Source organism: Cyanistes caeruleus, chromosome 3 (assembly GCF_971803275.1).
Source record: "Cyanistes caeruleus chromosome 3, bCyaCae1.hap1.1, whole genome shotgun sequence".
NCBI lineage: Eukaryota > Metazoa > Chordata > Aves > Passeriformes > Paridae > Cyanistes > Cyanistes caeruleus.
This window is the reverse complement of record NC_141703.1, coordinates 23,672,868-23,687,204: the sequence shown is the minus strand read 5'-3', so window position 1 is coordinate 23,687,204 and position 14,337 is coordinate 23,672,868. Positions and strand designations below refer to the sequence as shown.

General features: G+C 38.6%; 1 protein-coding gene and 1 long non-coding RNA gene across 9 annotated transcripts in view; one reads left to right on the top strand and one right to left on the bottom strand.

Moving 5' to 3' along the window:
• Positions 1–14,337, bottom strand: part of MYO16 (myosin XVI) — a 367,619-nt gene that overhangs the window by 244,192 nt on the left and 109,090 nt on the right. For 6 of the 7 annotated variants that reach the window (XM_086880163.1, XM_086880162.1, XM_086880164.1 and 3 more), the window contains exon 3: positions 367–437. In XM_086880163.1, the coding sequence (XP_086736289.1) occupies positions 367–437 (71 nt within the window). Of the gene's footprint in view, positions 1–366; positions 438–4,331; positions 4,793–14,337 lie in introns of those variants that run through there. The other variant, XM_023918302.2, reaches the window with a different exon arrangement.
• Positions 4,839–13,088, top strand: LOC111922733 (uncharacterized). Of its 2 annotated transcripts, XR_015284247.1 has the most exons (4): positions 4,839–4,882; positions 5,211–5,416; positions 10,010–12,288; positions 12,978–13,088. It is a non-coding gene; the product is annotated as an uncharacterized LOC111922733 (long non-coding RNA). The 2 variants fall into 2 exon arrangements; XR_015284248.1 differs by lacking the exons at positions 4,839–4,882; positions 10,010–12,288 and having other exon boundaries at positions 5,330–5,416.

Sequence of the window (14,337 nt, the reverse complement as noted above, 5' to 3'; positions counted from 1 at the left end):
TGCTAAATCATGTTTTTTTTTTTTTATATAGGACCTCTGAATCTTTGCACCATCAAATTTTGTATTTAGAATTGAGTAGTATTTCCTTTTCTCTTTCTTGCTGCATAGTTAATTTTTAAATAAAACACTTCATTCTCCTTTGTTAGCTACCACTCCTGTGGCATGTTCCATTCTTTTGTAAGCAATTTGAAAATGACCATTTATTTAAAAAGCACAGCTGGATGCAATCATAGCCATGGCAGATCTCAGTGTAGATTAAAAAAAAAATTGCTAAGTCTTTCTTTTTTGTTAATATGCCAGATCTGCTACTCACTATCCCACCATGTTTATCCACATTCACTAACACTAATCTTCAATCACTCTTACCAGATGGAGCAAGGAGCCTCCTGAGGAAAGAAGCATATGAGGGTCAGCACCATCCTTCAACAGCCGTAGCACTGAAATATCAAAAAAACAAGAGGAACAGGAGTTAATACACCTAATATAACAGCAGTACACTTAATTCACAACTGTTAATAGGCTGATTCTCAATCATCCTCATCAGAGGATTTAATAGTATATTCAAACCTCTTATGTAACAGCAGAACTATCAGCATTTGCCATCTCACCTGCTTTAATAGCTAAGCCTGTAAAGCAAAAGAACTTTGATAATGAACAGTACATATCAACAGTATCAAGGACTTTTCAAGTGTATGGATGAGCATGACAGTTTTGTGCATATGAGAGGGGAGGGAAGGGCTGGAGGAAAGAGCATGTCAAGGTCACAAGCACCCGATTAGTTCATTCAGGAGAAAAATCACAGTTAACTGGTGTTATTTTACTTTTCCAAGCTCCCACGTGATACACTGGCTTTTTCAGTAAATACTTGAAACTGGTATTCATAATTGATATCACTTGAAATTAATCATCACACCAAAGCTAGATGATCTGCATTCAATTTAACCTATCCAGTGCATTGACAGATCACTGATGCAGCATAATCTTTAAAACGGTATTTGGAGCCACGCTCCACTCCCAGTTACTTGTATCAAAATCCTTTGAAATGAAAACAGGCTTATAAGTGCAAGCAAAACCACAGCCCTTCACATTGGTGCTCACTGAAGTGTGAGAATTCAGCACTTTCCCCCCATGGTCTTTATTGCTTTTATAACCTTTTCATTCTGAATCAAAGCACTGACGAACCCACAGAAACAGCCTTCACTCCTTGAACACAACTGTGCAGCAGCAATGCCTGGCAGTACCAGGGGACTCCACACCCTCATTGCAACCCTGTCTTCATTAAAGTGGCATGAAAAACCCTTTTAAAAGGCCTCTCTCCATGAGAATATCTGCCAGTAATGTTTCCTGAGTTGGAGCACAGGTGATTCTGTCTTCATCATCTGGAAATCCTGAGCTTAATTCTTACTCAAGATCCTGGATGGACTCACGCAAACAACTGCAAAGAAAATTTAAGTTGTGAGATGGGTTCCACTGAGATGTCTGTTCTACAGGAGGGCCAGACATTTGTCTCAAGACTCTTCTGTGAATCTGTGAAAAGACTCATGACCACCACCTCTTTCCTATCCATAGATTTTCTCTATCTGTTTTCTTTCTTTCAAGGATATATTGCAACTCCATTTTCACTGTACATTTAAACTTCTTACAGCATTCAGACACTTACTTATTTGAAAGAGGTCAGTTTCCTTTTCAAATATTGCCAATTTATAGAAGCAATGTTTTCTGAATGTGCTGGATTATTTTTGACCTATTATCTTTTCTAGGTGACCTAGAAAAATTTCTCCTAAGAAAGAATATTTGGTTAAATAGTTGCAAGCCTGTAAAATTAGAGTGAAACACTTGGAATCATCATTACTAAACACATCATAAAGGAAAAACACACTGGTATAATGGACAAATATTTACAATAGTTAGGAAAATTCATTTAATCTTTTGCTCTTTTTTAAACTTTGAATCAAAATTCAAATCAAAGATCAATCAAAAGTACTCCATAAATTTTTACTTTATAAATAGTTCCATGGTACCTATTTCTCCTCACCAAAGGTCTTGCCTCATTTAATTTATGTAATTGTAAAAGACTTCTATGTTCTTGCAAATGCCACTTTGAATGTTAGCCATTATTAGTCCCCACCACATCCACCAAAAGTAGAATCAGAGCATTAGGTAACATAGAATTAAAAAAGCTGTGTAACACCTGCTGAGCAAGATGAAAAGCACAGAACCAGGGTGGAAAGGTACAGAATTATTTACAAAATTTCATAACATCAGGAGAAACAGATGAACACTAAAAAGCAAACCATTCCTTTCTGCTCTCTCTGGTCCGCAAATCTCATACTGAAGCACACACTTGACCTTATCCACAGAGAGACCATTAAAAACAGAGGTTCAGAACTAAGTTTCTTCCTTTTTTAATATGTAAGTTTCTGACCACATATGGAGATGCTCTCACTACCTCAGGTTTAAAGTGAGTAAAGACTTATAAGTCCTCCTTCCTTAAACAGGCATGCAACTATATCCTCCTCAACAGTTAATATTTTCAATGTTCCTACATTATGCCATTTCTTTAGTAGGGCAGAAAATATTATTTCCATATCACAGAAGATTTCTTAAGGCTCTGAAAATAATGCCATTCTCCCAGTCCCACCAGGATTTCACCTGAAGAAATTAACACTCCAAAGTGTTCCCTTTTGTCTATCCCCTGTTTTGCAGGGGAAAAAAGAAAATCACACATCATGTGGTGGAAGAGCAAGCACACTGTGGGTTTGTGGCAGAAATCTATACTGACTAGGACAGATATGAAACAGCATCCGCAGTCTGTGTTTCTACAAGATGGGATAAGACAGGTAGGGCGTTAACCAAAGGAGTCTGCTCCCTTCCCCCACTCACAAAGGTACTCACCTTTACCTCTGGCTGTCTCTGCATGTGGGAGCTGACTCTGATGGCTCAAAAATTAGCATCAACAAAAATCAAATGTGAAATTTCTTGTTGGGTCACTGAGATGAACTCAATCATTATGAGCTTGGGATCACCAAAAGTGACTTTAGGATAGGTCCTTCTATGCAAAGACAGAGAGTAAAGACCTCTCTTTTGGCAGAAGCAGGACACATGGGAAGGTCAGTGGGTTGGGAAATTGCATTTATACCAGCATTCCACAGGAATTTCATCTGGAAACTAAAATAGTAACCAAGAGACAGAAAACTCTGGCTACTGAAGTATAAAAAATATGGGGAACTTATGGTATATCTTCCTCCCACCAACCCCAGAAAACTTGGTTCTCAAAAAGAAGCTATGCAAAACAAAGTAATGCCTTTCAAGATCCATTTTGCAACTCCTTGCAGTTGAAACTAAAAAGAAAGATCATTTCTAGATCCAAGTTTGAAATCCATTAGAATTAATTGGCTTGCCTTGATTTTTTTTCTACCAGCAGAAATGTAGACCAATATTACAGCATAAAGAATTAATATATTAACTCTGATCTTCAAGTAGAATATTAAATAATTGTGACCATAAACAAATTACTGAGTCACAGACAAAAAAGGGAGTGTGGATAAAAGATCACTAGCTTTTTTTCTCTTTTTTCATTGTCATGTCTTTTCCCACATTATTGCACACAGCTTGATCAGTGCTTCAGGAAATTCACATTACACAGACTACCAGGGCAAGAAATGAAAACTTTCCTTTCAACTGGGAAAAAGTCTGTGTCCTGAATCAGGATTATGTGCTACATGCCTCTGCATTTAAAAAAAAAATAATAAAAAAATATTCTATCCTTGAATTTATCCCCTCTGCAAAACACAATAAAATAAAGAAAATCAAGAAAAGACGACCATAGAAACAAATCCCCCTTCCTACTAGACAATTCACTTAGATTATTTACTTAATACTTCACTAGTCAGTAGAAAATATTCACCTTATGTTCATATTTTTCTTTTTATAGAACTACTACCTAGAAGTAGTTAGATAGTAAGTATTATCTACTGCTAGTAATTTAGGATTTAATGCTCTAATGAAGACAGAAAGTAATACAAAACTCTATTCAAGAAATGCTAAATATCTCTTAATCAATGCAATTTTAGGGAAGCTTTCACAAGATTTTTTTTTTAAAACATGTTTTACTTGCAATCTTCCATGTAAGAAAAGTTTACAGGAAAGAAGAGACTAAAAACTGACTTAAAAACAGGAAACTGACATTTACCTGAAAAAAAAAACAAACAACAACCCCACAGCAAACTCTGAAGACCTTCCTGTGTATGTACAAACAGGTACGTCTATTCTCTGATATCTTTTAGATTTGGAACACAAACTTATTGACAACTTGGAACAGAATTTCATACCTAATTTCCTATCTCATAAAGGTGTTTCAGAAAGCATTGGATGCTTTGAAGTCTCATCAGAAATGAAAGATAATAATCAACAGAGCTTTTTACATACCCTTGATGTTGTAATTTTAACAAAATTATTCTAGACCTGAATACCTTTTCACTTTCCATTGACTGTATTGTCTAGATTATGAGTTACAATACAGCCTTATCATGCAGTACAGTCATTATTGCTGTGCCCACTACCAGGCACAGGTCTTGTACTAATTTTGCCTGTGGAGCTAGGGCTGTAAGCCTTTACTTTTTCTGGTTTGCTTTGAGCTTTGTTTTAGTTGTTATAGCAACTGGCTGATGACAAGGTGACAATTATCTAATACAGTTTTGTTTAGCTCTGTGTAACTGTGGTGCATAATGCACTAAAGATTTTGATATACATGGCAGCAACCTAGCCCTTACACTGTGCTGTGGTAATAATCGAGCTAGGCTGGCACATGGAGCCATTTGTGACCTAATATCTGCTCCAGACAAAAGGAGTACTGATCTGAAGCCACAGCAGAGCCTGACAGGTGAATTCAGAGGGCCCAGGGCTATCAGCAACCCACCAGGGATCTGCTATTGATGGCAACACAAACTTAGACATTGGACAGTGTTGTATTGACAGCAAGCTCAGTTTTAGCAGTAACAGAACAGACAAAAATAAAGGCATCTAACACCTTTATTACCTAACATTTGGCCATCTTTTCTGCTGTATATAGAGTATGAGTGTATGCTCCTATTAACTATTCTGCTGTATAGAGAGTATGAGTGTATGCTCCTATTAACTATTCCTCTGGGGAACAGCAGCCAGCAAGTGAAAACTTTGTACCTGTTAACATCTATTTTTGTTCTCTTTAGTTTAGCAGGAATAACTCCAGCTGGAAGCTTTACTTGCTCATGATGGACTTGCTCATCCTGACTTACTGCTGCAGAAGCATAGATTCTGGAATGGATTATCACATTCTCCTCCTACCCCCAGGCTGCACATTTTTGTCAGCTGGTACACAGCAAAGTTTAGTTTCCCAACTAGACCAAGGATCAGAGAATGTGGCACTGAGTAACAGGTATGAATAGGGAGAATGGGGTAGCCACCATTTTCCACCAATAGCTGAAAGGAGTTTGGGCATAAACTGACCATGAAATTAAATCACAACAGAAGTGATACTGAAAGATGTATTATAGCATCCTCCCACCCCTTCCACTTCCACCAGTTAAGAGTCATATTTTTCCCATTAGTTCCTCCACAGTCAGATATTTGGTCCACCACTGGCATCTTAAACTTTGTACAGATTGATCACTTGGAATTCCCTCCACATGCATAGCTCCTTAGTTATCTTTTGTCATTCCTCAGCAGTCACTCCATACTTTTCAGCTTGTATCAAAGGTGCTTATGAGAAACCTGCTACACAATTCAGCTACATGTGAGAACAGATGAATGCTAGTCTCTGGTAATTTCTTAATCAGAACACCAAATGAAATAATGCAAGACGTTATAAATGCTTGATGAATGTAGTCTTAGAAAAATATTTACTTTATGCTTTTGCTATGAGTAGTTAAAAATTAAATTTTAAAATCCAAGTACCAGTGTTGGTAATTTAATAATTCTTTTAAGGTCTTGTTTACCTAACAAAGACATTTGCTACAGCAATTTTACCCCACTATGACTAGTGCAACGGCTCAGACTTTCCTTCAGAACAAGCTCATCAGTTGACAGTGTTTATTCAGAGCAGTCATGCCCTTAATGAGCTTTGCAAACAACTGATTTGTAATCTCACTGCTTTTTACATGAAATATTTCCAGAGTTCATTGTCAACATCTGTCAGACTTGTTCAGATCTCCTCATTTTCAGGAGAACTCTTGGAAATAAATTCCCACCTCTCTTGCACAAAGATTAAAGGCAGCAAACCATAAACAAAATATGCACATTTGGACAGATAAGTGTGCCATTCACAGACTTCAGAAATGAAGAGGGAAATTACTCCTTCTGTACTTTAATACTGGTTCAGTTTGACAGTATTAGCCTTGCATATCCAAGCTATAGTGCCCACTGCTTGAACAGAGCACTGATTAGGACAGGGCTGACATTTTCATCCTCCCTGCTAGAGTTCCCATAGTTTACAATTTTTTTCAGCCAGGAATCATAATACCATGACCCCAAAGCAACTGGGTCACTGATTCTCTTCCAAAATTAAAAGCATGATGTGAAATGTGAGGCTGATATCTGTGCTCCATTGGGCACAATATTACCTGTAAAAGAAACAAACCAAGCCACCAATGAATCAGGCTAATAGAGGTAATCCTACAGCGACACCCAGCATCTCTCCCAGCTTTAATCCTGGGAGATCAAAATACACAGTAGTTCTTTCCCATACTCTCTTAGTGGAGAAATCAGTCAGAACCCAGCCTTGGAAACAGCTGAGGGGCTGTTTGGTCACTCAGTGTGGGAGTGCACTTCAAGCAGCTCATGTGACAAGATAAAGCCCTTTCTTTGTGCCTAGACTTGTGCAGCTTTCCTACCAGGCCTTGTGCCATCAACTGCTGTGTCCCCACTCAGGCACTCTCAGCCCTGACAGCTTCCTGCCATGCACTGTCATGCTGGAGCTTGAGGGCACAGCCCTCCTGTTATCTGAGGTATCTTGAACTGGAAGAACATATGGAAAATAATGGTTATATCTCTGAGCCACACACTCACTAAGTCAAACTCCAATGAGATCCATGAGAATCACCATTGTCTCATGGGACAGATATTTCTATCAATGTAGACACAGCCAGAATAATTTATGAGTTAGGGACTACAGTTATTCAAGAGCTGCTACATTTAAAACTTTTCCTTCAAGCAAATTACCCCTCTTTCATTTCTGTGTACATTAAATATAATTCAGTCTGTGTCTCCACTGGAAAATATTAAGTCCACAAACCCAATGGCTTAAAAAATCTCAGTGTGTGCCTGTCACCATGCCCAAGCAGTGACAAATTAACCTATCTTCTTAGTGACAAATTAACCTATCTTCTTACACAAAAGTGACAATGGGCAGCAGTCAAATATATCACACCTGAGTTAAGTTGTGATGTGGAAGGCAAAACAGTGGTGTAAATCACAGTAATTTTGAGAAGACTGGAAGTAACCATTCAGTTTCATGGTCCAAAGACATTGCTGCAAGGGGTGCAGCAAAAAGCAAATCAAAAAGCAATCATGGTGACCCGTGGTTTTGCCTCCATTTAGAGCTTTGGCCAGGACAGAGGGAGAGAACTGTTGTTGTAAGGTCTTAGTCGCTAATAAAGCCGTGATTTTATCTCACTGCACCTATGACCTGTGTATATAACAGAGGTGTTGCTAAAATCATTCAACACCACCTTACAGAATAAAACATGCTTAGCTAAAAATACCAGGTCTATCAACACAGCTAAAAACACTCAGCCAGGGTTTTGCCAACACAGCTACTTCTGAGGACAAAATAGCTATGTCAACAAAAACTGGTAGCACAGACCTGACTGAATCCAGAATATCTGACAGTGAGATAAAATTACAATAAAACAAAGCTTTGTAATGCTTACCAGAAGTTGAACATTTTAAAATTAACCTTAGAGAAAAGTAGTTGATCATACTTAAATATGGCTTTTCTTAAAACTTTCACTTTCAGCTAGTTAGTGTGATTTATTTATTTCAAGGTTAATAAAAAAAAAAGAAAGAAAAAGGAATGAAACATTTTAGCATTTAGGTCATGTATTTCATTTTTTACACATATTTTATCTGTCACCCATGTATGAATTTTCCTGGAGTTCCTGACAAAGGTGACTAAAACCAATAAGAACTTTATTATCAGGCTACTGTCAAGTATTGCAAAAGCTCACAACCCACCAGGTTCACATTAGAGATAAGTTTGAAAGCTCTTAAAATTGCCAGTATAATTTTTAGGCCAACTTTTCAGCTACACAAACACCTGATTGTACATTCAAATGTTTGTAGAATTGAATACAAACCTCAGCTCTTACAGCATTTTTCTAAATAAGTTGAATTTATTTCAGAATTTGCAAATTTCCAGTCCCATAGCCATTAAATGATAAACACTAAAACATACATCAGCAAAATAACTCATTCTGTGGTCAGTACCTTAATTCAAAAACTATTGTCATACATACCCATGATTTCCTTAATTGTAACAGTTACAGAATTTGCATACAACACGGATTTTCATCTGAACAGACTGCACACCCCCTCTGTTTCACCAACATTTATGTTGAGCCTATGCCAACACTACTTAATTGGCATAAATCAAATTACTGCTGACTTATATTCTTTATGAAGCAAGAGTCAGTCCCTCTTTAACTCCCACAACATGCAGAGCAAGTTTATGCCAGCTGGCTTAGAAGCCTTGTGAGCAACTCATTACAATTTGTATTAGAGATCTTAAAGGATAACAGACTACTATCCTGCTCAGCAGCTGCTAAATGGTACTAATTACCAGCTGTAGACCACTGGCTGTTAGATCCCATGTGTCTTCTGGAATTCCCAGGGTCTGCAGTGCACAAGGAAGCAAACTTCAACCAGGAGGTATAGAACAAACTAGGGGCATTACAGATCCACGCATTTATCCAAAATAGTTGTGTGTGTGGCATATGAATGACCAAGGCTATGAATAAAATGTGTAGCTCCAGGAGTATCTCACCACTATGTGGCTCAGGAATCACCATTCCTGTGTGTGATTTATGACAGTTCACATTGTCAAAACCAGAGCTGCTTCTCTCTTGCTCATGCATTAATTCACACACTCCTGCCCTCATCTTTGCATAGCAGTGCCACACGTCACGCTGCCATGAGCTGGGATGGGGAGTTAAACCAGCTGAAGACCAACCTTTTGAAAGGCAGTCTCCAGATGGTTCATCTCCCTGCCTCATTCCAAAAGGAGCATAAAGATGGGAGGCCAAAAGGATGGGAGAGAAGCAGAGCCAGACAGAAAGGAGAGCAACCAATGGCAGCCTCAGTCTTAGCTAAGTTTTAAACCGTGTTAGAAACACACATTTTAAGTGTCATTTGGTATTAGAAGTATCCTTAGGGAACTATTAAGATCAAGTCAGTGTTTCCAAGACTCCTGAATGTTTCCTTTCATTCTCTGCATCAGCCTCAGAAGCTGTGCAACAGGAAGGTAAATTGGTCCCAAGAGGCAACACAGAATTTAGCTGTTGATTCTAGGGGGTGGTGCTCTTTCTTTTGGATGTTTGCTGAACTGACTTACTCTGCAGCCACAAAATTGCTAAATCTGATACAAAGAGCCTGCAGTAAAAAATGGTGGCAGGAACAGCATCATAAAATCATGAGTGAAATTTTCTAAATTAGAAAATATAGCATTGGCATAAGATCCAGCTGGGGCAGTGGGACAGACCCCACCTGCCAGACCCTGTCCAGCTGCCCTGGGTGACCCCCATGCTCCCAGTGGTTCACACAGCAGCAGGAAGCAGCTGGCCCTCATAGTGCCCTTACAGCATTTACCTCTAATTCATTAATAGTGAACAAACTATCACCCCAGAGGGATTTCCAGTCCCTTCCACAGATTTAATGGGAGCAGAGTCAAGTCTCTGCTGTTCTACCTTGGCACTTTGAATGTCCACATAAATAAGGTTTTCTGACTAAAATTCTGTTTATATTTGTCATTTTACAGCACATTAAAACTGGTTGAGACACATCCTGCTGTATGGTAAACCCCGAACTATCAACACACTTCAGACCACTGACACCAGCATTCTCTGCCAGATATCAGAAGTTGGCAAGAGATGTGAAGAGCCCTGGAGAAACACCATGCACAAATGAAGTCATTCCCCTCTTTACTTTTACAGAGTTTTAAGACAGAGAGAAATTGGATTTTAGTTTAATGTCACACATTTTTCAACAATATCAGCCACAGTCTTTTACGGTTTGCTGAAACCAACTGAGAATAATATATTAAACTTCTTTATGATTCTTTTCTACTTCACAATGCACACCCTCACCTCTCAATTTCTTCTTCTTTTTCTAACACAATTCATGAGGTTTGCAAAGACTTAGGACTCCTTACACACATGGAAAGAATGACACTTCCTATCGGAGATGATGGAACAGGATTTGCTTTCTTTGCTTTCTTTGTCAACTCAGAGATGGAATCACCACATCCAGAAAACTGAGCTTCTGGAGAGGCAGTGTGAAGTCCCTCCTACTCTGCAAAGAATTTGTGACTGAGAAATTGGTACAAGATGTCTGAAGAGATTAACTGTTCTGCCCAGTCCTGATCACTGTGCCTTCCATATAAATATGAATATAAAATGCATGCATGGTGCACAAGTGCTTCAGTTTGGGTAAACTCATCAAGTATTACCTTACAATTCTATTCAGCATGTACTGCATTGGTTGCAACATACTGGTTACCAAGTCCTTCTATTAACCTGTGCACCACATAAAACAGACATGAACATTTTCACATATTAGTTATATGCCACAGGTCTTCAAAGAAACAACTATGCCTGTGCACCTTTGTTTTCATTTCTCATTACATGTCTTCCAGAATTTGATTTGGCTGAATTGCTGCATTCTTGAAATTAATTATATTTTCCCTAGAGGTATTTCAAGCAGGTTGTATCCGACATCCAAGCCTTCTTCAGTCTTTTCTAATTTTTCACCTCTTTTCATGATATGAAGGGTCTGACAGTTATAGCAAGAACTTTTCTCATATTTTGGCTCCCAAACTCCCAGTCTGCAAGGAATTCTGTCACACTTGGCAAAGGGCAAACTTGTCACATTTCATAATATAATGCAAAAACTTTTTTAATCCTTATTCGTTTCTGACAAGGGGGCCCAAATACTAACTTTCACACTTGCCTGCTGTGTATGTATTCTTTGTGCAGACTATGAGTTTTCTGTCAGTAGTGACTGCAACAAAGGTGTAACTGAAAGACAACTGTTAAGTGTCCTAATACACTAATAAGGGTCATGTTCTAACTAATTGTTTTAATAAATTCTGGGATCTTTAGTAATCTCCCTGGTAACTGATGGGTGGCCTGGAGGTCCAGCAAGGAGAACAAATTGTCCACAGACAAGCCCAGGCAGGAGACATAATCTCTTCCAGTCGGGGCTGCTCTGACTGCACAAGCACAGCCTCCTGGAAATCATCCTGCCTCCACTCACTTGCATCCTACAGCTGTTTCTGGAGGCTTCCAACTTCAGTGCGTTCTGGCTAACACCTTCATTTTCCCACATCAGCTACAGCAACAACCACCGCTACCGATATGCCAACAACAAAAAACAGTTGAAAAATAAGTGATGAACACATTTTCAACCCAAAAACAACAGATCATGTGCACAAAGCCAGCATGGAAGGAAAGAGCTATCAAACTTGAAAACTGTGACTCACACTTTCTTAAACCACCTCCGAATAAGCAAAGGAAAACACCTCCAAGTATCTGCTTTAAGATAAGGCTGTCAGACTTGGGCAGCTGAAGATTGCAGCAATGTAGACTTCACTTGATTTCAAAGTGCAGTATGAAATGCAAAAACCATACAGGGACACAGGGGACTGAAATGATAGATTTGTAATAGTTCATCTGAAAGAAATGTAAAACCAAAGAGACAAACTTGAAGCACAAACATTTGTGCATTCAATATCACCAAGCTTACAGACAGCTAAATCTACATACCAATCTTACGTAAGGTGAACTCACACAGGGCTACCAGTGAAGCATTTGAGGATCTAGGGAACATAGGATATGATGTATGACAGACCCTCTGCCTCCTCTTCTTTGATGCCAGTCAGACACTAGAATAGCAAAATTATTATGCCAAAGCTGGAGCAATCAACACAAAGCACATTTTACTTTATTTATGTTTTACTTCATTTTTTACAGGTATGGATTCACAGTGTGAACTGGAATTATAAGCCAGCATGGAGAGGACAAAATTACACAGTAACTGGTATAATCACCTCTGTTTATAGTTTATGGAAAGCAAAGGTCTGACATAAAAGCTGATGGTTTAATTTGGCTTTGAAGCAGAATTATCAGTTGCTCTCCACAGGAATTTCTCTGCTTAGCTTAGTCTGCTCTTGCACTACAATAATAAGAGCTGCCTTAGCTCAATACCTGATTTGTCTCATTCCTCTACAAAGTCAATGTAATACTGGACTATTGGACCTTCTGAGGTCCTTCTAGCCAGACACATCTTTTAACTCTGTGAATTCAACCTTGCTGTCAGAAAGGGGAAGGAGCAACATCACCTGACAGGAGAGGAGCTCTCAATTCTGAGTCACACCAATGAGTCCATGTTCATATAGAACATATATAGATATATGTTCTATATATAGAATATATAGAACTCAGCAGGTTTGGGCTGCAGTGATGAGCTACAACTACAGAGCCCCAAACTTCCCCAGTGATACACAATGCCACATGTTCTCATTTGCTCAAAGAATACATCTGACAGGTAGCTGGTACATAGATCTGGTAAATCAGGGAGAAGCCAGAGAGAACTTCACACTACAAGTGCAAAAGTTAAGAAAAAGAGATAAGGACTAATCCAGAAGCATCAGTAGAACTATATACATTTGGATTTTACATCTGTCCTTTTCTGTTCAGCTTGTATAATTCTATATATGTGATCCATAGGATTTTTAGGGAGAAGCTTGAAAGCAAAAGAAGTCTAACATTCACCCTGCACAGGAACTGAGAAGCCAATGAAGTTCAGATGACCATTATTAAAAGGTTCGATAGTTGGTACCCTCTTACAGAATGTCATTTTAGTAGACTAAGAAACAAAGCAGCAGTTCAAATTTCCACACGGATACTTCCAGGTTTAAGAACACTTCAAGGCATATTTTCTGTGCTGTCAATGCGTAAATGTGGAAGTCTGGAAAAAACTACTGTTTTATGTCAGCAGTAGTCATGATTGCTAAAATCAGGAGCACTGACCCTAACTCAAGGATTTAGTGCTACAGCTGTCATGTTTGTCTTTTGAGCCCAAATGTAATCACCCTAAAAAGTGCATGGTGTGAGAAATTACCTCCTCTAACCATCTCATTGTCCTGTAAAATGACTGTGATGCTTCAAGGTCATGATTACACTGTGCTGTAGTAGAAAGTCATCAGAAAGAAACAGTAAGAAAGCAGTACATGGTTCTAGTACATGGCTGACTGAATTCTACCTTGAACCTTTTACATATGCTTAAAACCCTTGTTCAAAGGAGGACATTTAGAAATATTGTGAATTTCACCTTAACTACTCAGATTTCCACCTCTATTCTTGGATGCAATTCACACAGATACACAAGCTAAATTAGCCATTCCCTTAGATTTATTGTATTCTTGAAACCTTCAATTCCTCCACTGTAATAGCCTATTACTGCAAGGGCTGCAATTAACAATAATCAAGAAGAATCAGTTTTCAATACATTATACCATATAAGCTTTCTAATTTCAATCACAGCTATAGAGTTTGTTGACTGTCAATTTGAAGTGCAAAAGCTTTTAACAGCCAAAAAGCCTTGCAGACTGAGTTGATACCTCAGTGTACTGAGAAGACTCCTCCAACTCAAGCCTCAGAGAACAGAGACAACTAAAATAGCAAGCAGTATATGTGCTTTGTGTTTTGAATTTTTATTTTTGAAGAAAAACCACAAGGCACTATATAAATAAATCTATTTTGTTATCAGATGTATTTGTTTTTACTAGGAAAGGTACTAGGATTCAGACAGAATGAAAGAATCATAGAATATACTGAGTTAGAAAGTACCCATAAGGATCATTGAGTCCAACTCCTGGCCCTGCACAGGACACCCCAAGAGTCACACCATGTACCTGAGAGCATCATTCAAATGCTTGTTGAAATCTGTCAAGCTTGATGTTGTGACCACTTCCCTGGGGAGCCTGTTCCAGTGCCCAAATACTCTCTGGGTGAAAAATCTTCTGATATCCAACCTGAGCCTCCCCTGACACAACCTCAGGCCATTCCCTCAAGTCCTGTCACTCGT